This window comes from Crocodylus siamensis, chromosome 13 (genome assembly GCF_052110815.1).
Source record: "Crocodylus siamensis isolate JL-2025a chromosome 13, ASM5211081v1, whole genome shotgun sequence".
Lineage (NCBI taxonomy): Eukaryota > Metazoa > Chordata > Crocodylia > Crocodylidae > Crocodylus > Crocodylus siamensis.
The window spans coordinates 36,514,663-36,537,209 of record NC_143407.1 but is presented as its reverse complement, the minus strand read 5'-3'; the positions used below and the strand labels follow the sequence as shown (position 1 = coordinate 36,537,209).

General features: G+C 40.3%; 1 protein-coding gene across 4 annotated transcripts in view; it reads right to left on the bottom strand.

Moving 5' to 3' along the window:
• The window catches only part of NCOR1 (nuclear receptor corepressor 1), a 98,537-nt gene that overhangs the window by 69,483 nt on the left and 6,507 nt on the right, over positions 1-22,547 (bottom strand). For all 4 annotated transcript variants that reach the window (XM_090025790.1, XM_090025791.1, XM_090025792.1 and 1 more), the window contains exons 2-5: positions 9,567-9,746; positions 5,275-5,411; positions 3,114-3,309; positions 1,096-1,278 (exon numbers count right to left, since the gene is read on the bottom strand). In XM_090025790.1, the coding sequence (XP_089881916.1) occupies positions 1,096-1,278; positions 3,114-3,309; positions 5,275-5,411; positions 9,567-9,674 (624 nt within the window). In that variant the 5' untranslated portion in view covers positions 9,675-9,746. The remainder of the gene's footprint in view (positions 1-1,095; positions 1,279-3,113; positions 3,310-5,274; positions 5,412-9,566; positions 9,747-22,547) is intronic.

Sequence of the window (22,547 nt, the reverse complement as noted above, 5' to 3'; positions counted from 1 at the left end):
TTCTGGTTATCAACATCTTTGCTATCCTAAGAGTTACTGTCATCCTAAAATTCCACAGAGATATACCCATTCTAAAATGACACTTTATGGCAAAAATAAAACACAGAGAGATTTAAAGGGAATCAACCGGCCAGTTAATTGGTGCTTTTATTTTTCACAGCAACTACACTTGTGTGTTCCTTTCATCTCAAAGTATTTCTATGTACTCAAAACGATGCCAACTTCATCGTTATGCTTTAATAGCCTTCCCTTGTACAAGCCAGAAATACACAATAAAAGAATAAAATACATTCCAAGGTATGACATATCATGTTGTAAGATTACATGAAAAAAAATCAGCTTTTAAAACTTCACAAAATGCCACATGAAGCATGTTCACGTACCAAGTTGGACTGAGTCTAAAGCTTAAGCTTACTGAAATTCAAGGTCACACACACACTTTTTCAGCAAGGAGTTTGCTAATAGTCTTATTATCTGAATATTCACAAAAAGCTGTGACACCACAGTAGGTCATTCATTTTGTACACAAGAAAGGGAGAAAGTGGCCAAAAAGTAAGTGCTCCTACATCAGTACCATGTCAAGATGGCCACTGACATGCTCTTTTGTTGATCTAATTCAGGTTGTTTTCTAGCTCATTAAAATGCAAGGCTGATTAATTCTTGCAGGACCATGACACAAAACTGGATTTGAAAACTTACTCACTCACTCTGTTGCTAACAGTCAAGACAACTTTACAGCAAAGTGATTAATGGAAAGCTGACTTTGATAAACTATACTACAATACTGGGGGGTGGGAACTGGGGAAGTAACATAGCGGTAACAGAGCTGGAGAGTCAAATCCTACTGAAATTCTTCCATTTCAGTAATTTATTCTTAACATTTCAGGATAATTTTTACCAGGACGTTGTAAAGAGGGTAGCATTTATGAACCGGAATATTACACTCAATCCATTTAGAGGTTTTAACAGACCACAAGTTTAGCCCATACGTTTTAAAAAAGGTGTTTGGTTCATTTACTTCGTATCTTATTTTAATGTTGCCCTTTGCAACAGAAAGAAACAGTAATTGTAATTGGTATCCAGGTGCTTGCTTACTTGCTTCTTCTTCAGTTTAAGGATCTGCTGTTCCACCTTTGCAATTTCTCGATCTACACGATCCATGCTCTGTATAAGCTCTTCCTTCGACAGTTTTGAAGGTGAAGCATTCTGGTCCTCTCCACATGGCTGACCAGGGATGGGAGAAGATGGCCCTTCATGCTTGCCTCCAAAAGCTGGTTCCTAAAATAAAATAAATTGATAAAAAGTCAGCTGCATGGACTTATCTTCACACGTGGTAGTATGCAGCTAAAGTATTGGTAGTTCTCAAACTGTAACTTAACCAGATCTTTCAACTGTATGTAGTACTGCCTTGTACATCACTAACACCGTGATAGATCTAAACAAATGCCTACAGTTCTGACAATATTCCGTTTTGGGTATTTTTCATAGTAGCTAGGGTCAGGAGGGACTGAACAGATCATCTCGCCTGCCCCCCTGCCACAGGCAGGAATGAATGCTGGGTTCACAAGACACCAGACAGGTGATCATCCAACTTCCTCCTGAATTTGCCCAAGGTAGGGGCAAGGACCACTTCCCTGGGAAGCTGGTTCCAGATTTTGGCCACCCTACCTGTAAAATATTGCCTTCTGATCTCTAACCTAAACCTATACTCCATCAGCTTATTACCATTGTTCCTTGTCACCCAAGGTGGTGCTGGGGACAAAAGGGCTCTACCTATTTGCTGTTGATCTCCCCTGAGGAGTCTGTAATTTTTACTTGAAGGTCAGCTAGCAAAAGAGAAACTGAAAATGTATACCCAAATTATTAAACAATAATAGTTGCCTTGAATTTCACTCAACCCTGAATTAATGGGAATAGATCAGGAAGTTACCCTGTTAAAATACATCCTAAAAATGTAGCCACCGTTTACATTTCAGCAACAATATGTTAGGGCCTATCTTCAATTTTGCATGCATTGAACATTTGAGTAAACCTTTGAAGTGAAATATGATGAAACCCTGAATGTAGCTATGACTAATTTGGAAAATGCATCCCTCATTCAAGCCAGTCTCAATGAAACAAATTACGTGCTTTAGTTCGATTTTCCTTCAAGGTACTTTTAAATTGTGTACAACTGAGAAGGTGCATGTCAGTATAATACTTAGATAAAAGTCATTCACATTTAAGTGAAAACATTACACTGCATGCATCTGCTTGATTCTTCCAATCCCACTTTGATCTTATCTTTACAATGCAGCAGAGCAAGTTATTAAGAAATCACATACTGACATGATTTCCTAACTTTAGTTCACACATATTAGCTGTACAAAGATTGTGAAAAGCGGAATAAATAAGGCAATATAAAAATATACTGATTTTAGAAATCTGGTGCCTTTTACCTGTTGAAACGATACATACAGAGGCACCACAAATAATGCCTTGATTTTTTTTAAAATGATAAGCACCTGGCACATTCCATTAAACTGGGAGCTCAGCTCATTCAGAAATCATGTGCAAACATGCATTTTGAAGGTTTGTAAAGAAAAATTTAAAGAAACTGCTTGAAAGCTTGGAGTGTAATTCTGGTATGTACAAAGGTCTCTGCAGTCCCATTTAAATGAGAGGAAATATGGGTACTCAGCAACTTCCAGGTGAGGTTTGAGTGGCTTTCTCTGGCAAGACCCAGTGATAGAAAATAGTAAAGAATCTAGACCACGGTTCTTGAAAACTTAAAAGACTGGTTTAAGTTACATGTTCTACAATTCTACACTAGAAACAATGAACCTGCAAACATATTATGTAACTGAACAAAATGCCTTTTTCCTCATCTTCAAAACACATGACTAGCAATAATTCTACTCTTAACTTGCACGCTGTGTGTGTTAAAAAAAACAGGTACCACATACTGAACAGTCAATATGCCAAATGTTGATTGCAAACTGTTCACCTTCTTGACAACTCAATTTGAATACTATTTTATTCACCACAGTAACTTCTGAAATAAAAACGGCCATCCAACTGAATTTTTAAGCTGTTAGACCATGCCTTCAGTCTGACCATAAAAATCATCTTACCTTCTTAATATCTGAAGAGCGCAATCCCTCCTGCAGAGGATGTACTAAAGGTAGGACAGCAGCAGTACTGACACGCTGAAAATGGGAATCAGAAACTTGTTCAAGACGTGGACGCTTAGTGTCCAAAGAATCATGATCTGTCTGTGATGGACCTGGATGAAACTGCTGCTCATATCCAGTTCTCCTTTCTTGAGGCCTAAAATACGGAAGATTTTTTAAATGCACTTACTATCCAAGAGAACCCTATTTGGTGCTCAGTTTAATTCATCACCTTTTACTAAATCACTTAATATTTCAAAGCTTAAATGGTGAGGAGACAAAAGTTTTAGATGTGTAATTCTAGACCACAAGCTTTTATTTTATAAAATAAAATATACCTATACCCCTGAGAGCATAAGATTTTTAATTAAAAAACTATCTATAACCAAGTTCATTTCAACCTACAAAAGGACAATTTAAAATAGATTTCCATCGCGCTAAAGCAGTAACAGAAGTTTATGCCACTGCTAAAAGTGTGTTTAAAAGAAAGGTTTGGTGCAAAGCAGAACAAAATTCAGATTGGTTAGTTTAATCTTGCACTGCATAAGAACGATGGAAAGACACAGCACTTCAATTAGTTCATTTTTACCTGTTGAAAAAGTTTCAAATATAGATGAAAGCAAACAAAGATTACTTGGCAACTTGCTTCAACACTCCCTCTCTAATTCAGTTGTGACAAACACTCTAGCATTTCTGCTATGGAGTTGAAAGTTATTTGGAGATGACTCCTGGTCATTTTCTGAAGTAAAAGAGTAGCTTCATTAGATGCTTTGCACCAGTTCTCAAAAAAGGTCTCTCTCATGCTTTATCACCTATTCAGGGTATTTTACAGAAGAGATGTCAGTTCCTGTACTTTGCCAAGACTAGCAAATGAGCTTTGCACAATTTCAGATCAACGTTTGTACTTCTGTTACCTGATACAGGGTTTTCAAAAGGCCTTACAGCCACTCTTTTTTGGGGTAACGTTAACTGAATCCAACTGACATCTTCAGGAAGATGAAAAATGAAGACAACAGGTTAATCCTTTACCCATGATTATGCACTTATTTCTGGGAATACTCTAACTAGCAGCCAGAGCCAGAGTAGTATTTATCACCAGAATAATGATGAGCAGTGGCTCCCTCACTACACTGTGACCAGAATGAGCAATCAGGTATGGCACTGGGTTTGAAGTTTAGTATATAACCAAGACAGAAAAGCAGTTCTCTCTCACTGCAAGGAGTAGCACATGCATAAATCTGTACATCAGAATGTAATTATACCTGTGAGTGAACAAAAAATTAAATTATACCAACTTCTCTGACTTGGCAAGACAAATTCATGGCAACAACAAGCTATAGTTCTAAACTCTACTTGTCCACAGTTAAACCAGTGGAACCAAAAGAAGCCATCTCTACTTATATGCAGGCAGAACTGGCATTAAAAAAAAAACTGGTAAAATTGTTCCAAAAGCAACCAATTCCAAATGGATGGTAAAGTGACTTCCAAGAAGACCAAATGACAAATTCCTTTTATTCTCCCCACCCCTCCCCACAGACAATGCAATTAGCTTGTATTCTTGCACCACACTTGGATGCTGCTTTCCTTGACAGAAAAATACTCAGTTACATATTCAGGTTTATGAATTTTATTCAAAAGGAATCTAGGAAATATAAAAAAACAATGTCGAAATAATGATGACTCTTAAGTGTTGCTGCGTAAGCCCCCTCACCCATGTAGCTCAGTGAAACAAAAACTACACACTTTTGCCCAGAATATTCTTATAATACTAGTTTGTAATATGCCCTTGCGTTCTCAGTTGCTTGCTGAGAAAGCATTGTTGAAGGAGGTACAGGGAAAGTGAAGCACAACCATCATTTCCTGTCTGTGAACGAAACATCTCATTTGAGCCAAAGGGCTTGAGAATTATGCCACTCGTTTAAGTGAAGTAGGCCTATCAGGATGTCAAACAGCATAGCAGCTCAACACCTAATTAATGGAGAACATTAAGCATAAGACCAAGTTCTCAAGCAAAAGTTGTTGAAACTTTTTAGTTATAAATACACAATTTATACAGAAGTCTCATTTAGCTTGCTACCGATACCTTTTATCTTTAAACATTTTAAAGACAGGATGCCCTCACCTGTCAGAGCCCGGGTGAAATTCTGAAAGCAAGGAAGGCCGTCGCCGAAGCTGCTGCTGCTGCTGTTGCTGTTGCAAAAGCTGAGTTGCCTGACTGACTTCCAGATGAGAAGAACGATAATCAGGAACTGCAAACTCCTGCTCACAAAAATAATTGTGACACTTCAGCAAGAACGAACATTCAAAGACATCAAAGACTGAGCCAAGAATGCTAAAAAGTGCTAAAGGAATCATGGTTTCTGAATTATTCTTAAAAACCTTGCTACAAACCAACAGCTACAGTCTTAAAATGGCAGTTTTTCCATTTACCCAAGTAACAAGTTATTGAAGATTCACTGCAAAAATTGTTCCTACAATAGTTATAGAAATTCAAAGATATTTGGGGCATGCCACCACATCTGACAAGGGACTGCCTAGAGAAAGGGAGGGAAGGGGTCTGTCTGAAGCAGAGGCACAATAGAAGGGAAACAAAATTTGTGTCTCCACTCTGTGTGAAGGTCTGTACTCCAGACATGTCTGGCGGGAAAAACACAGATTGTATCTATATGCTGGCAGGAAAACACAGGTACTAAATTGCACTATTTTGAGGCTCAGGGCTTGACATACTTTGTCATGGACCAGAGCCAAAAAAACATTGTTAACCAAAGTCTGACACCAATGTAAGATCAGAGATTACAAGAACTAAAAGCTCTGTACCACCTGAAAGCCTGAGATCCCAGCTTCCAAATGGTATGACATGAGTCCCTGGCGCCAGTAGTTCAAGAAATTAGTTGCTAGAAATACATAGGAAACAATTGCAAAGGTGCTAAACTGAGAGTACAATGCATTGTACTGAATGGATGCAACTGAGTTTTATGCGTTCTCCAGACGCATAAAACTTTTTCCAAATATGATTGGATATAATGAGAAGGAAAAATGCTATCATCTTCTACTATAGCATAATACAGGATGCTCTTCAAACTAGCATCAGCACCGATGGGCATATGGCATTAAACCGCCCAGTTAACAAACTGCTTCCCTCCTTCTGTAGATCCTTTGACAAAAGGGGACTCCAAAGGCATTAAATAAAAGAAAAAAAAAAAAAACAGAAAGAAAAAAGATAACCGTGTAATTCACAGATCATAGAAGTAGGGTCGGAAGGGACCTTGTAGCTCTTCAAGTCCAACCCCCTGCCTGGGCAGGAGAAAAACTGGGCTCAAATGACTCCAGCAGGTAGGTATCAAGCCTCCTCTTAAAGACCCCCAGGGTAGGAGCCAGCACCACCTCCCTTGGAAGTTGGTTCCAGCTCCTAGCCGCCCTGACTGTGAAGGAGTTTTTGCGGATGTCTAATCTAAACCTACTCTCCAATAATTTGTGTCCATTATTCCTTGTTATGTGGGGGGGTGCTAGGGGAAACAAGGTCTCTCCCATACCCTTCTGGTCCCCCCCCTCATGAGTTTATAGACGGTCACCAGGTCCCCCCTCAGCCTTCTCTTGTGGAGGCTGAACAGGTTCAGGTCCCGCAGTCTCTCATTGTAGGGTCTGCCCTGTTGTCCCCGGATCATGTGGGTGGCCTCCTCTGGACCCTCTCCATGTTGTCCACATCCCTCCTGAAGTGGGGCGCACAGAACTGGACGCAGTACTCCAGCTGTGGCCTGACCAGTGTCGCGTAGAGGGGGAGGATCACCTCCCTGGCCCTACCTGAGATGCACCTGTGGATGCACGACAAGGTCTGGTTAGTTCTGCCAACCGTGACCTCGCATTGTCAGCCCATGTTCATCTTGGAGTCACTAATGACTCCAAGATCCCTTTCTGCCTCCGTGCTCTCAAGAAGGGAGTTTCCCATCTTATAAGAGTGCTGCTGGTTACTACTGCCCACGTACAGCGCCCTGCACTTGTCAGTATTGAAACGCATCCTGCGTTTGTTAGCCCACCCCTGCAACCTATCCAGGTCTTGCTGCAGTCTTTCCCTCCCTACTAGCATGCTCACCTCACCCCAAATTTTTGTATCACCAGCGAATTTAAACAGGTTGCATTTCACCCCATCGTCTAAATCGCTGATAAAGAAATTGAACAGCGCGGGCCCGAGGACCGAGCCCTGGGGGACTCCGCTGCCCAATCCTCCCCAGGCTGAATATGATCCGTCCACCACCACCCTCTGAGTATGACCCTTCAGCCAATCTGCAATCCATCTGACTGTGTAGGAATCAATTCTTTACATCTCAGCAAGCCTATACATTTGCTTAAATGTCCAATATGTCACTAGACATTCCTAACCAGCACAACAGCACGGGATAGGCAATAAAACACCCCTCAGAACCGACAGCACATATACGTAGGGGTTTTTTGCCTCAAGACTTCCTACAGTAGCATCTCTAAGACTACATCTACATGATAAACTTACAGGCCCTAATGGTGATGACCTTGAATCCACAGCACAGGGCAGACTGCCTCCTCCTAAACCTGAAACAGTATACACACTGCCTCTGTGCAGCAATAGGGCAGGCTGATGACAGTGTCAATAAGCCCACCGGGGCTCCTTCTGGTCTATGGGACAGTCTACTCAAAGGAACTCTATGTGCTCAAGGATACCGCCACTACAGACAGTAGGTTTATCTTACAGATTAAACTTATGCTGTACAGAACAGAGAGAATCCTTGACCCAAATTTTATAACCTAAGGAGGAAGGGCCTAAAACAGTAAACCAAACAATAACATATTTATTTTAATTTACAGATCGTTATCCAATTCTTTAAGAAAATATGGAAGCAGAACTAATGCTCGAGAGGCTAAACCACTTGTAACAAGCCATGAAAGAGGACATTAGCTGCAGGATGTATCCTCCTCACCACTGGTAATTTAAAAAGCATAATAGGACGGACCTCAATTGTTCTCAAGTTCCTTTGCAGAGCTACAATGGCTAAGGGACCCAAAGCTACCTTAACGCAGTAGCCAAGGGTTTTGCTAAACCAGGGGAATTCTAAGTTGGCAATTCTGCACAGTTCACCTTGCACTGGGGAAGCTCCAGGGCAGAGCAGAAGCTTAACAGTGATGAGTAAGGATAGGATCAAAGGATCAAAGTGAAATCCTTTCAGGTGATCTGTGCCAGCAAATCAAGACAATGAACAGCAGCTTTGGTTATGGCTTACAAGAGTCAAAGCTCTCTTTGATGGCCACCCTGGTCCCTGCCACCCTGACACGATAGGTGGTGAAGATGTACTGTAAACCCATATTCTCCCCTTGCTCACAAGTGCACTGAAGCCACACTGGGTTCTTCAAAGAAGGAGGAGCTGGGCAACGATAAACTCTCTGCATCCTGTCAAAAGCACAACAGAACACACTCCTGCCATAACCTAGGCTGAGTTTTGGTGTCACTTGTAAGCACTGTTCTGTCAGTATTTGACAATGCACACCATTCAGTGCACTGGCTACATCTGGTCCAATGATCAAACGTTATTAGATGAAAGAACAAACAAAAGAAAAGAATTTGGAATATACAACCCCATGATAAACTCATTCAAGTTAAAATAAAAACCCATTGCCAAGAGAGAAAATTTATATTAGTTTTCCCACTGGAGCATGTGTTACTTATTCAAAAGGAAACATACAAATCTTCTTGATTGTCTTCCAAAAAAAGTCAAGCCAGCAAGCAGAAGATAGACGCAGTTCCAAAAAAATCAAACATTTTCAGCAAAAAAACTTTTAAACCCACTATTTATTCAGCTAACTTTGGCAGCCACTTTGCTCAGTGGCCAAACATTTCCTCTATCGCTCCAGGCTGATTTACACATATTTATGCTTGAGCTTTACACTTTAAAAATAAAACTAGAGGAAGTGAGACTGAAGAGACTGTCCTATCTTGGAGAGGACTCTTTCATGTAAAATATATTATATTACTATTCCACACTTTCTAAGACAGACAAACTAGATACTGAAACTGATCAGATTCTTCTTTTTTGAAGGGATTTACAGAGACAAAAACAGGAAGTACTGCATAACAGACACTAAGAACATTTTTCTTAGCGTGCTTTAACATTTTTCACAGATTGGGTAGGCAACTATTAATATACCACATGCCACTTTTTATTCAGAGTAGCAATGTTAGCTTTTGCGCCATGGCATAATTGTACATTTCCCCCATTAGTTTTAATTGGGTCCAATACTTAGAAACTGCATTGTTTTTCAAACATCCTTGACCTAGATTAAATTGGTAGAAACACACACCTGACAAATGGATTAACTGAGTTGATAACACATAATGGAATAACCAAGTTACATGAGTTAATGGTTCACGTAATATCATCTGCTCCTTACCTGCTGATGTCGGGTGCTAGGGAAGGTGTACTGGACAGAGTGCGTAGGGTAACGACTCTGTTCTGTGCTGAATGCTCCTTGGTTAGGAGGATAGCCCGAACTTGACATTATCAGAGAAGAAGTCTTCACACAAAGCTGTGAGATCAAGACCAGCAAGCAATCATGTTTCTAGGAAACGGCCTAAAGAAAAGAAAAAAAGATCACTGATAAAGTACTCCCAATACATTATAGCCAGTTAGCTAAGCAAAAGAACCATTACTAGTAAAAGGTTTTTCCCTATGTTTTATTTAATAGGTTGCTCTAGTTTGAAAAATGTTAGCTCGTCTTAAAATGGGCTCAAAACATAGGTGTCAGCAATGGCTACACACAGTTGGGAGGATTATAATGTCAGAACACATCATTTTACTATTTACCAATGGCATTAGGAGAATTTTACTTTGAAAAAAAAAAAAGTCGTGTATGTTAGAGATGTTGTTACTATAATACGGTCTACAGTCAGACACACAATTGCTCATAAATAGCCTTAGGATAAGGTGTAGGAATTCAATTCTGCTTCTTCAAGAACTATTTAAATAGCTAGGAACTGTTCTCCACTTTCTCATTCAAGTGAGTCTTGACACCAACTTCCCTAAGCGCAAAGGCATCCTTCTCAAAGACAAAAACCAGAAAAATCCCATGCAACTGGTAGTGTTGCATCTTTATGATGCTATACTGAGCCTTATACCAAGCAAGGAGACTAAGACATGGCTGTCCTAAACCAAATGTCCTAAACTAAAAGCAAGTTTCCAACATTCCTGTTCCGTCCCTTAAGCCAGAGTGTTATGCAACATACTGAACAATTAAGAATAAGCATGCAGCAAACACAGCCGTTGGTTTAATGCCAGGCCAGTATTGTCAAGCTGGGCCCAGAAGCCTCAACAGTAGAAAACGCGTCTTTATTCCTTTAGCTAGTCTCTTGTTCACTGCAGCACTAGTCAAATCAACTGAAGATGTGCACAAGTGTACGTTTCTGTAAATCAAGTATAACGTACAAGACTAGATCAACGGCTACAATACAAATATTTAACATAGCAGAAAAAGTTAAATGATGGGTAATTAAACACCTTACATTAATGGACACACATGAGGTCACTTTCAGAGACAGCTTTCAACATTTCTTATCTATATATCCTGACATGCAGATATTTACTAACATATTCAGCTGAATTCAAGGACACTTTCCAGTCAACTTGGCCTGAAGTTTGGGTTTTGGAAATAAAACGCTCTAAAACAAATGCAACAACTCTTGTAAAAAAAAAAAAAAAACCCCACAAAAAATGAGGACTTTTGAATTTTAACGTATTTAAAAAAATAAAATCAGTGGCAGTTTTGGCAACAGGAAGGCTGCACCACTCTTTGCAATACACTAGGTAATGTGACAGCATGAAAGTGAAACTGACAGTCAAGGAGAACTCAAGAGTCTACATTCAGTGCGCCAGCTGAGTGAACAAGTGTGAAAATACAAATACTGGAGAAGATGGGAATTTTGAAAGCTATCGATAATATTAGTAAATTAACTAACACATTTTTAACAAGTTATTCCTTGTTTTAAGGCAGGAGAAGAGAAAACCGGAAATGAGCAGAAAAGTAGGTGCAAAAAATTTCAGACAGTTTGAGCGTATAATGCTTGAGCAACGATGTGCAGAGATGTGGGGGCGGTGACAGGTGGAATCTGCACCTCTGGGTGAGAGTGGTAGAGATGCAGGGGGAAAAAAAGAGCAGTGAATATCCTCCTCAGCTCTCTCCAATGCTTTCTAATTAGAATATTGTACCACCAGCAACTAAAACTACTAAAAGCAACTCTGAAAAGCTGTTTTCTTTCCTTGAAGAAATGTAACTCCCCAAAATTAAACAAGCTGCTTATTCGTGAAAATAGCAAAAAATGAAAGAAAGAGAAACTGTAATTGAAAAAAAAAAGGGATGGGGGATTGGAAACTATCACAAAGGGAATCAAGGTCTCTGGGAGACAGGACATGGGGAAAAAGAAATAAGGATGTATAAACAGCTTTTGGGAAGAGGTTGGGAACATTAATAAGAATGATTTCAAGGAGTACAAGGAGCAGAAGCCATACTAAAGGAAGTTTAGGATGGAATTGGATTAGGGTGATATTGGTGAGGAGGTCAGCATTTAATTCTTCCCTTCTCCATCTTTTTCTGTCACTGGACAATATCACCACCATGCTGGCTGTCAGGCCTGTACCTGGATGTCATCTTTGTAGCTGTCTTGTCTGGATGGTTACATTCAGTCCAGGCTTCAGCCATGCAGATTCTTTTTGCATAGCATCTCCTGACTGTGTGAATGGCCAGGAAAGCCCATATTCTTTCACCATTATCCAGGTTTTCATCATCTCCCCTCTTGATTAATCAAACAGCTGCTCGTCACTCTGACATACCAACCTCTTTGAATGCCTCTACTGCCTCCCTATTCTACTGCTTCATATGTAGGTTCCTTGTCTCTGCCCCGGAGGCCCTTCATAGTCTATCTTCTCACATGCAGGAATGAGAGGTCAGCACCAACTACTAAAGAGCCAGTGAAGCCCACCAACATCATCCCCTTGCTCAACTTACAGATAAGTGTTTTTATGCTTCCTCTCAGCCTGCCCCTTAGTCTTGGGAGGAGCTGCCCATAAACATCTGTAACATCTCATTATCCTCCTCCAAAACCCTGCACACACAAGGCTCCTTTGCTGTGCTTTGTCTAAGAAACATAACAGTCTGGCCACTGGTGGTGACACTAGGGCCAAGTATGATGATCAGAATTGTCTCAGTTTCTCTGCACTCCCCATCTGAATATACCCAGATAGTGACACCTGCCTCAGGTTGTTTTCTCTTTGCAACAGGACTACTTTTGTTTTGGCAGTGGGGTCTATGGCTAGAGTTCCCGTGGTACTGTAAATAAAGGCTGAGAAGATGGCTACAGAGTAAGAAAAGGGGTATGTTCTTCAGCCCTGTACTGCGAGTGATTTAGGCAAGAAAATGATTCTGCAATGCTCGTTCCAAAATAGACTGCGATACTTCTCCCTGCTTTGACAGCTCAAAATGGCTCATCGGATTTGGTTCAAGCAACCCCAAAATAGTTGATCTTTGTGCTGAAACCTGTCATTCTTGGGTAATTCCTGAGAAAGTTAAGAATGAGAGAAAACAAGATATTATGAGGCTACAATGTAACTGCTATCAAAGTCTGACCCTGCAAATGTGTATTCTCTTTGAACAATTCTTAATCGTTAGTTCTCAAAATGCTCCAGAGAGAGAATTATGGGTTATCCTCATTTTACAGGGGATGAACCAGAGTCACAGGAAGATTAAGTAGCACAACCAAGAGTACCCAGGCAGTCAGTGGCCGAGTCAGGAATAAAGCCTCCTAGATCACATTCCAGCACTCTATTCACTGGACTATCCTGCTTCCCCTGCTTACGTTCACTTCCATGAATAAGGACTATTTATATGAATTTTGGTCCTTAACATGTTTTTGCAACTACAGAAGGAAAGTGCCAGGTGTTGCCTTGTTTCACAGTACCATTCATGCAGTTCTGAATTAGTCTCCCAACACTTGCTAATCAACTATACATCCTTTAAGGATGTTGGTCGTAGCCAGGTTAGTCTAAGGCAGGGGTTTTCAACCTTTTTTAAGAACTGTACCCCTTCTAGTGGTGGTGGCTGGATGTGAGCAGGGGGGTGCTTGCACATGGAGCCAGACACAGAGCAGGGGGGTGTTTGCACACCGCTACCCACCGCCCTACGAGCTGCTGACAGACGGTGCACAATTGACCAGGTGCAAGGTCTGTCAGCAGGCCGTGGAGCCCCACAGCAGCAGCACGCAATGGTGGGCGGCGGCACAGGGCAGTGGGCCATGGCAGGTGTGTGAAAATGCAAACGCTTGGCCGGGAAGATCCAACGGGATAGGAGTTAACAGGCGTGAAACAGGTTGGCAGGGGGAAAATGAACAAAAGAGGGGAAAGTCAAGAGGTGATAAAATGCAGCTGGGAAAGTACAGGGAGGTTACCTGGGGTTATCGGATAGGGTTACATGCGCCATAAATCCAATGTCTACATTTAGTCCATGATTTTTTGTATCTAGTACCTTTATGAAGTGAAGTTCATGGACTCATTTATGAAAGGTGTTTTGCAAATTCCCTTTGAGGATTAGAACTGAGAGATTAGAGAGACTGTGGTCATTTTGTGAGACATGTGCACTCACAGGTAACTGGTTATTCTGGTCTTTGATACATTTTCATTGTGCATTCATTCTGGTATGCAGTTGTTGTTTGGTTTCTCTGACATAGTTTCCATCTGGGAATTCAGTGCACTGGATGAGATATATTACATTGCAGGAGGTGCAGGTATAAGATCCAGGAATGGTGATGGTTTTCTTGTGAGGTGTCGTTATTGTGGGAGCGGTGGAGATGTGTTGGCAGGTTTTACATTTCTTGTCCCAGCACAGTCTAGATCCATTTGGTATGAGATCCAACCTGTCTCACACCCATTAACTCCTATCCCCTTGGATCTTCCCTGCCAAGCATTTGCATTTTCAGACCTGCATTTTGCATATTGGCTTAAGTTTCTATTCAGATCCTAAGGAGAAGACAAAGACCACCACGCTCTCTCTATGCCTAAGGAAGGGTGCCTGTGCCCGAAAGCAAAGAACTTTTTTCAGTTATTCAGTTGATCTAATAAAAGATGCCACATTTACTCAAAGAACCTTGTCTGCATACATCCTTTGAGTCATTTTCCTTGTTTTGTCATGGAGCAAACTGAGGGACAGAAATGAAAAGGGGTTTGGAAAACACCAAGATCATATCAAACTTTGTTTAATCAACAGCTCCTGTTGGACTGGGTATACTGTGATATTCCACTACTCATTATAGTAAGCGGTACACTCCAGTTTAGTCAGTCTGTAATCTGCCCTGCCTTCTGACTGAGTAGTACACTCGCCATAAGCTGTACCCAATACAGCTGCTTCCTAGAACAAGTGCCCTGACTTCATCCTTAAAGCAAGCAGCTGTAAAACTGGAATTGTAAAAGGAGAGCAAGCTTTGAGACTGAAGTATTTTTTTAAATAGTTACATAACTGGCTTCATGTTTGATAGCCGTTTTTCTCTCAAAAGAGCAAACAACATAGGTCACATGATCATGTACTTTCAAGTTGTACCAAGAACAGTTAAAAGCCAATTCTGACACTATCATTTGTTTCCATTACTCTATAAAACCCATTTTTCCTCCACATATGGTAATCAAGACAAATTAATTCAGTGCTTTATATTCCCAAACAACACAGAAAAAAGATTTTGCTTTTCTGGTTCATTATTCTCAGATATCTTTTCCCACCTTCAGCTTCAGCATATGCACCTCTCTCAAAAACATTTTCTTTGAAAAGCTGAAAAATCATTTTAGAAACCAAGTTAGGGATTTTCAAACAAAAGTCTTCTCTGGAAAGAAAAGCGAAATATTAGAAAGTGTTACTACAGTGACTGGAAAGATTTAATCTAGACTATTACAACTCAAAAGGCATCTTTTAATCAAATCACAACATGTAAATACCAGACCAGACTTAAGGGCCCACTTTTTAAAACGGATTCATATAGTCCGGTTTTCCATTCAACAGCACAGTTCTGCACCCACAGTCTTGAGAGGTCTAGTTAGGATCTTACCTGTGTGCTTACAGTAACACATGACTGCAATTAAATGTAGTAGAAGTTGCATGTGTAAATCTCTGTCTCTCATATTCACAGGTAGGATAACTGATAGGATGCTAAAACAGTGGATAAATATGCCAGAAACATCCCCTGGTAATGCTTCTGTATTGTCAGCTAATCATAGTTTAAGTATATTCAGCAACTAAAGTACAAATAGCACGTTAACACTTCTGAAAAATGGGCAACATAAGAGGAAACAGAAACAACATCTGTTAAATCAACAGCATTCTAAAAATAGCTTAATTGATCCAACCCTGTCGAAAAATTAGCTTCCAAAACCAAGAAATATAATACAGATGAAGAAACTAGAGTTTACATTTCTACTAACTCTCAATAGTTACAAACCATTACTTACTGTTACCAGCCTCTATGCTTTAATACATATTTTTTGCATAGTTATACATTTTTCATGGAACATATCAACTTTGCAGTCACCCATTTCCTGCCTCATTATCACTGCAGTCATAAAATTGCTGTTTTTGTGAATAGTTATGAAGAATTTCAGTTAAACTACAGATAGTCTGGGCTCTCACTGATCCATTTCAAATCCCCTTGCCTTATATCTAGGAACTTCCCTACTACATATTACAGAATAGTGGGACTATTTAGCTACAGATCCCTTAACAAACATGGCCAAACAATTTCTGCTTCACTGCAACTTAGGAACTGCTCAGTAGGTAGGTTCCTAAATACACTTTAAATTATTTTGCACTTCATCTGCAAGAACTCTGAGAATCTCAAAATATTCATTTCACAGCACACAGAAAAAGGCGGAACAGGTAACTTCAGAAAGTTAAGGCAGTTAATCCCGTTAAGATCCATAACAGGGGCAACCAACCTGCAGAACAGGCCAAAAGTGGCATGGGCAGCTTCTGTTTGTGGCACACAGCAGACTGGGGACCAGGTCGGCAGCATAGCAGCAGACGGGGCAAAGAGCAGAAATCAGGAGAGGAGCAGAAAGCACAGTAGCAGAGTGGGCAGGGGAAAGGGATCAAAGTGGCAGTCAGGGAGGGTACAGGGCTTAATTTGTGGCACACCTGCCAAAAAGGTTGGACCAAAATAATGTAGCATACAATGCATCCCAGTCATGCAGGGAAAATAAAAAGGTAGTCCTTAAATGGCTAAAGATTGCTTTCAATCCTTCACCTGTGCTGGGGCCATTTAGTGCTAGGTCTCATTCCTCAGAGGTGGGTATCTGCGATGTTACTGTGACAAGTTAACGGAATGCCATTTGTCATTTTGTCCAAATTAAGCTATTGCTCCCTTGCTGTAAATCCAGACATTTACATCACTTTTCCCATTTTATGTGACAAAGCTGCTAAAAATATTCAGCTACCCATGAGGACTTTAGTCTCACATAGGTTGGAACAACAATCTTCAAAGGGTTGGGAGAGCAATTTTTATGCTTACTTCTATTAAGAAACAAGCTAAAAGGGCATACACCAAGCCCTATTAATACATGCTATAAACAATGTGTTGCTCCTTTCATTAGTCACATCTTAAGAACTGGGGCCCCACTAGGAATACTCTGTTGTCCAAGAACTAATAGCATGATGTTGGGTTTCTTTCTTTTCTTAACTTCAAAGACCCTAAAATATTAAGTCCTTATCAATATAGTATTTATCAGACTTTTAGAATACTCATTCCTCCTCTAAAGAAGAGCTAGAGTTTTAAGCAAAATGCATACAAATATTACAATGCAACTTGCTAGAAAAGTTTTTTGACCTCTGGGCTTAAAATAAAATTATTTGGCAAGGGACAGAGGTAAGTGGATATGGAGACAGCAAATTTAAACCTTTATTGAAGACAGCTTGAAAAACAACCACTTAAACTACTGAGAATTCTCAGTCCAATTCTCAAAAAATAATCATAGAATGGCAATAGAACTACTACATGTCATTCTTCCTAGTAGAAGTTGAGTGTAATATTTCACAATTGACTGCAACAGCTTGAGAGAAGTAGTGCTTTAAAATTACAAAGAGCATTTACATTTTTCTCTCAAAAAATGGGGAAAATTTGTTTGCGGCTAGGTGGGCAAGTTTTATTTAATCTTCCTCCTATACCATTTCTTGCCTAGATAGATACAGAATCAGCTGGATCATTTTGGCTTCTGCAGATTTGACTAATACATATTTTCCCAAATACCATAAGCAACCTTTAAATTTCCACAATGACAACTCTATGCAGCATTTCACTCTCAACTGCTGGAAAACATGAGCATATTGCAATGAAGTACCTAAAAGGCAGCCAGGTGTTTGTGCCCAAAAGCTTTGCAAAGAAGAATTTTTTCCAACTCTCTGAGTTGGTCTAATAAAAGATATCAGATTTACCCAAAAAGCCTTGTCTGTCTAGAAAGCAGCAAGACTCGAGTGTGCTCTCTTCCCCACTACATCTATTGATATTGTTCCTAAAAATGTAGGCCAAGCTCAATGTAAAGTTATTTGGTAGTTAAATTCTCTATACACTATAAACCAGCTTATTCCAAAACAGAATAGTTACTCCAGTCAATCACTCCATGGAGGCTAGACCTAAGGAAAATTATAAACGAATGTTAGTTACCAGCAACTCACTTTCATCAAAATTTCCCTCTTGGGCCAAAGGCAGGCTAGAGTTGCATTTTATAGATCAACTAAATCAGAAATGTATAAGCTTCCATAAGCAACAGTTTTCTTCATCAGAGACAAAGCTTTCCTCATCTTTTTGATCCAGTGTCACCATTTCAGTATCAAGAACAAATTTGACTAGAAGTTTATAAAGGGCAATTCCAGTTTCAGTTTCTGTGCTAGAATGTGTCACTCATTCAGCTGTAGTGATTGCTTGACAACAGAATGGAAGTCTGCCTTATTTTAAGATGCTTGAAAACAATGTTTCTTTAACACAAGATGCATTTATTTGTTTAAATTATGCTACACCAATCCTTAGCTCTAAGCACTGTATAATAAATTAAATATGTAACTAAGTCTATATTGTAAACATCTCCCTACCCACCCTCTAATGCTCTTACTCCTTCACCAGTTTATAAGACTTTATCTAGAAGAAAAAAAAAGGCAGGAAAACAAAACAAACATTTCCAATCTACCACAGAGGCCATCAAATTAAGGTTCTGATCAATCAAGAACTGGCAAGTATCAAGCAAATGATTACACAGATGGCCTCAGCACTGAACCAATCAAACAACTGTCTCTCTCTCAAAAAAAATAAAAATATGCATGCACAAAAAGCCACAGTTGCTTTCTTCTTAAGGCAAAAGTAATTGGAAGCAGAACGAGACAATATAATCAGCACCCATTTGAGTACAGAAGGAAAATGCATGGAGTAGGATGACTTTTACAACTCAACACTGGTCCTGTAGAGCATTTTAAACATATTTTTAAATGCCCCTGCAGCCCATCCAGCATGCAGCTACTGGGGCCAGCAGAAAACAAGGGTTTGAAGCAGGAAATTTCCTTATAGCAACGTTAGGAACATGCATACTGATCAGGGATTCGGGAGCACATTTTATAAACCATTTGAATCGCACTGTTATAGCAAATCCAATCAAATTCAAATGCACGTTTGAGTACCATGGCTTATCAGGAAACAAGTGTTAATAAACCTCCAAAAGTTCCTGTATTTTCCCAAGGAGCTGCAATGTGAAGAACATAAACACAGCCAAGAAGAACGTGATAAGCAAACTACAAAACCTTTACTCTTAACTGCAGGCTTTGTACAGAAAGATAGAGCTATATTATACATATGTTGGATGTTTAAAAGTTCTGCTTGAATCCACGTAGGAAGTTACTTTATGTACTACTCGAAAGCTCAGCTTTTTTCTTAAACCACAAAATTAAGCTGATGTCCTCATTACAATGAAGCAGGCTGTTCAAACTCTTAGGGAATAACACTGTCCCCAATCCACTAAGCTCAACAGGACTTGTGCTCACAAAGCGAGCACAAGCATACTCTGCTTCTCTCCCAGTGATCCTGAATGTATTCACAGTAATAGCATCTCTCATTTCCTGACCCTCTCCTGAGTCCTAATGTTTTCTTAGCTAAAATAAAGATTCTCATTCCCCTCTTTCTGAAACAACGTGGGTGACTTCACATAGCCACATACTGCCCTCCAGCAGCAGACTGCTTGAAAGGGGCATCAAACAAGGCCCAAGGATCACATCCAGATTTCTGCTGGTGGATTTTGGGGACAGGGCCAATAGGGAGTGGGACCTGCCACAGAATCCATGGCTATGGGGCCCATCAGCAACAGACAGGCAAGCACAGTTGGTGGCAACGCAGCTCCATTTGCCCTGCAGCTACTTATCCCATGACTGCTGGGTCTGTGGCTTTGTGGCCTGCCACCATTCACCCTGTGGTCACTTGGCTCGTGGCCGTTTCACTTTTGGCCTCCAGCATTTCTCCCGTCATTGCTGTTTGTGCCTCCTCTGCTGCCACTTGCCCTGCCATGGGCCCCGTTGCTAGGTCTAGATCAGTCCCACAAAGAGTCGCATGGTCTGGATCTGGCCCAGGGCATGGGTGAGTTTGACACTTGTCCCACTGGACAAATCTGCCTTGTAAAGCACAAGTCTTGCAAACATGATGCATTTGCATGAATGCTAGTAACATGGAGAACCTTGCTGAAATATTTCAATCTCAGGATGCTCTTTTCCTACAATCTCTAAGAGAAGAACCTTTCAAAAAATGATTTCCAAAGCCAAAGATCACCTAGTAATAGCCTGTTAAGAGCTTTAGAGGTTACATGTGCATTTCATGGCGTGGCATCACTTTATTTCTAAATGCCCAGACATGTAAATTACAGATTAGGATCTCCAATATCTGAGTCACATTCTATGTGATATGAAAAGGAAGCACTGAAGGCTTTAGTTTAGCCAATGGTGTGAAAGATAGGAGTCAAAGAGCATTACAGCAGTCAAAACAAGATGCCATTTGTGATCCATTATCACCAAATGTGGAACGCTGACAATTTTTTCAGCTGCTTTAAGGCTGAAAAAAAAAAACCCCTACATCTAAAATATAGCATTCTAACATATAAATAAATAGTTTTGATGATCAAACTGCCCAATTATTTTTTAAAAACATACTCTAATATACTTCTGAATTATTTAATAAATACTGTTTCAACATAAGTTATTTAAAATACAGTTCAGAACAGATTTTTATTGCAGTTCCAAAAAACTGAGTCCTTGCTGCAGGTTGTACAATTCAGGATTTTTAAGTTATGTTTGAAACAGACACAAGACATAGTTCCTTAACAGCAATGACATGAATTAATACCAAATTAATGCTCTACCAAGAAAGTTATCAGGGAAGTACAGTATACAGATGTTTTTAATCAAGCAAAATTCTATTCTAATCTCAGAGCTATAATTTAGGATCTTATATAAAATAGCTCATATGAATAGAAATGTGATGTCCAGGTTAGCTGAAACTGCACTGTATTCCAAATGGAATGGCATATGAAAGCTCAGGTAATTTAGGTCTCAGACTGTCTGAAGTACAATCTGTTTTTGGAGCTGTATTAACATCTGCTTATTAGTATCTAATCAGCCACCCCTCTTGCTTTGAGAAAAATATGCTGCCTCTAAAACAGCATCTCTCAAGCAGTGGTAAACATTAACAGAGCCAGTATGCAAGAGGCAAAAGCCAGCATGCACATTTTTTTTTAGTTTCTTATTTTCTGGTTTCAGAGAGAGCCCCAGGACAAAACACTTCATCCCTCAAGCCACCCCTTTGGCTTATCAAGGTGTGGCCCTGAAGGATTCTGAAGTAACTCCCATTCAGCTCTCCTTAGCCAAGGAAAGGCACAACAACACTAGAAGGGGAGCACACTGCAGCCAAAAAGGCCTGCTGGAGTGCATGATCTATACCGGGGTGGGCAAAATGCAGCCTGCCAGGCCATGGGGCCCCTAAAAAAATTAGGAAATTAGTATTTATCTGCCCCTGGCTGCCTGTCATACGGCCCTCGATGGCTTGCCAAAACTCAGTAAGCGGCCCTCCTCCCAAAATAATTGCCTGCCCCGATCTATACAGATGTGGGGGAGCCAGGTCAAATTAATGCGCTACTTCTTCCAGTAAAGTGCTGTTTTGTTTTTTCACATCTGTCAGCAGCCTAGGTGGCTACGATTAGGCTAAGTGACAAGTTAGAGACAACCAATGAGCAACGAGACAATGCATAAAAGTAAAGCATTCTAGTTTTAACACATTTCACATGAAAAGCAGACAATAGTAGAATCTTTCATCCCGAAGACATTTCCGGCATCTCCTGGTCTCCTCAGAACCAGCCTTCTACTCTAATTAGATTCTAAAATTGGGACCAACATGTAACTTAAGGACACTACAGAAAAAGAGTTCTCATGAAGGGGATGTTAGAAGCTTGGCCTGCAAATGGGCTAACACAGAAAATGAAGGTACTCGGACCACATTCTAAAATTCACAATAACTTGTACCTGAACACATCTAATGGACCCAGATCTTCTAAACCCAAATGAAAATGAAACCATTTCAAACTCCATATCAATACAGTATACAAAGGTATCTCCTTTTACGACGTACTGTTCAGGAACTTGGACAAATAAAAAAATAAGTTTCAGCTTATATTTATACTTTTCTATTGATAAGCCACTGCCAACTAAAGTTGCTTTTAAATGACTTAGACAAGCAGGAAATTGGTTGCATGGTCACCATTCTCCCAACCTTCATCCACTTCATAGTTTCATAATGTTTAGGGTCAGAAGGGACCTAAACAGATCACCAGGTCCAACCCCCTGTCCTGGGCAGGAATGGGTGCCACGGTCATATCACCCCAGCCAAATATCTGTCTTGAAGACCCCCAAGGTAGGAGAGAGTACCACCTCATTTGGGAGCCCGTTCCAGAGCCTGGCAGCCCTAACTGTAAAGTAATGTCTCCTGATGTCCAGCCTGAACCTTCTCTCTAACAATTTGTGGCCGTTATTCCTAGTAACCCTGGGTGGTGCCCAGGGGAACAGAGCCTCCCCGAATTCTCGCTGGTCCCCCCTGGTGAGTTTGTAAAATATTCCCTACCCACTTTCCATGTAAAATACCCCATATACCCACATAAAATATCCCACTTCCCATACCCTAATCTCTTTTAAAGTAATATTTGAAGTAGCAGATTGTAAAGAGAGTTTGAACTTGAACAATAAAAGGATTTTGACTCACCAGTATTACAAGAAAGCACTCACCCTATACATCATAAGTTGTGAACACTTCAGAGGAAAATTGCAGTTTAGGAGAAA